Source organism: Limulus polyphemus, unplaced genomic scaffold (genome assembly GCF_000517525.1).
Source record: "Limulus polyphemus unplaced genomic scaffold, Limulus_polyphemus-2.1.2 Scaffold1226, whole genome shotgun sequence".
NCBI classification, from domain to species: domain Eukaryota; kingdom Metazoa; phylum Arthropoda; class Merostomata; order Xiphosura; family Limulidae; genus Limulus; species Limulus polyphemus.
This window is the reverse complement of record NW_013666836.1, coordinates 189,000-190,599: the sequence shown is the minus strand read 5'-3', so window position 1 is coordinate 190,599 and position 1,600 is coordinate 189,000. Positions and strand designations below refer to the sequence as shown.

At 28.5% G+C, this 1,600-nt stretch overlaps 1 protein-coding gene across 2 annotated transcripts in view; it reads left to right on the top strand.

Moving 5' to 3' along the window:
* Positions 1–1,600, top strand: part of LOC106462694 (metabotropic glutamate receptor-like) — an 85,836-nt gene that overhangs the window by 80,739 nt on the left and 3,497 nt on the right. For both annotated transcript variants that reach the window (XR_002611336.1, XM_022390015.1), the window contains exon 4: positions 832–1,015. Coding sequence is in view for 1 of the 2 variants with exons in the window: in XM_022390015.1 (XP_022245723.1) it covers positions 832–1,015 (184 nt within the window). In the remaining variant the exon portion in view is untranslated. The remainder of the gene's footprint in view (positions 1–831; positions 1,016–1,600) is intronic.

Below are 1,600 nucleotides of genomic sequence, written 5' to 3'. Positions count from 1 at the left end.
TTTATATATATATATATATATATAAACTATGAATAGTGTGGGAAAAACAACTACTTGATTTTCATATAACCGAAAGAATGCAATTTATACTAATATAACCTAAAGAATAAGATTTTTACTATTACAACTTAAATAACAAGATTTATACTAATATAAACTCAAATAATAGGATTTATACTAATATAAACTCAAATAATAGGATTTTTACTGTTATAACCCAAGCAATGATATTTATACTAATATAACCTAAAGATTAAGATTTTCACGACGTAGAACAGCTAAAATGTTTATTAAGTTTCGTTATTTGCCAGGAGTCTTCTGCGCGCTATATTGCTTTTCATTTTTATTCATTACAACCATATCGTGAATAATTTCTGTTCAAAGATAACGTAATTATGTAGGTCAAAACAAACAAAAACTAATTTATAAATGAAATAAACCAATTCTATATACAAACTCAAAATACAAGATGTTATTAACTAACATATAAGTAAACTAGATTCAATGATGATTGGAATATATTGGATCACCTGTTAAAATTCCAGCACTAAATGTATTTCCGAATGTACAACAAAATAAAATAGAAGAAATCTCTAGGCGTTGTCTATGAAGTCAACTGTTTGCGTAAGTTACTTCAAAGAATCAAGTTGAGAAAAAAAAAAATATGTGAATATGAGTTAAAAGAGTTAATTAACCAATGTACTTCAAAGAACCGTTGTTTTTTGATGTATTGATGTGGTTTCAGAAACTATAAAACTATCTAGTTGTTTAATTTTACAATAGATGTCGCCCTATATACATATACATTTCATGTTATTTTTTAATTTTCAGGTTCAAATTACCACCCTCTGCGTATCGATTTCGTTAAGCGCCTTTGTGGCGTTGTTCTGTCTGTTCTCGCCCAAGGTCTACATAATTGTGTTTCACCCTGACAAAAACGTACGCAAGCTCACGATGAACAGTGCCACTTATAAAAAAGCTCCGACAAGTAGTACGTGCGGTACAACCAATCATGGTAAGAATCTCATTTGTCAAATAGTTAAGGGCTTCCTATTTCTACCTCTGAACTTTTTGTTAATCTTGCCATAAATCTTATTTTTAAGATTATCTTAGTTTCAAATCTTATTTTTAAGATTATCTTAGTTTCAAATCTTATTCTTAAGGTTATCTTAATTACAAATCTTGTTCTTTAAGATTTAATAGTAAAACTCCCATTCTTTAGGTTATAATAGTAAAAGTCTTATTATTTACGTTATATTAGTATAGATATTATCATTTTGGTTTTATTAGCATATTAGCTTGACGTGACATCATAACTTATATCCTGGTTTAAAGCTAAGGAAAGTATAATTGAAACTTGAGTTACAGTTGTTATACGTCGTGATTAGCTTAACGTGACATCATAACTTATATCCTGGTTTAAAGCTAAGGAAAGTATTATTGAAACTTGAGTTACAGTTGTTATACGTCGTGATTAGCTTAACGTGACATCATAACTTATATCCTGGTTTAAAGCTGAGGAAAGTATAATTGAAACTTGAGTTACAGTTGTTATACGTCGTGATTAGCTTAACGTGACATCTTAACTTATATTCTGGTT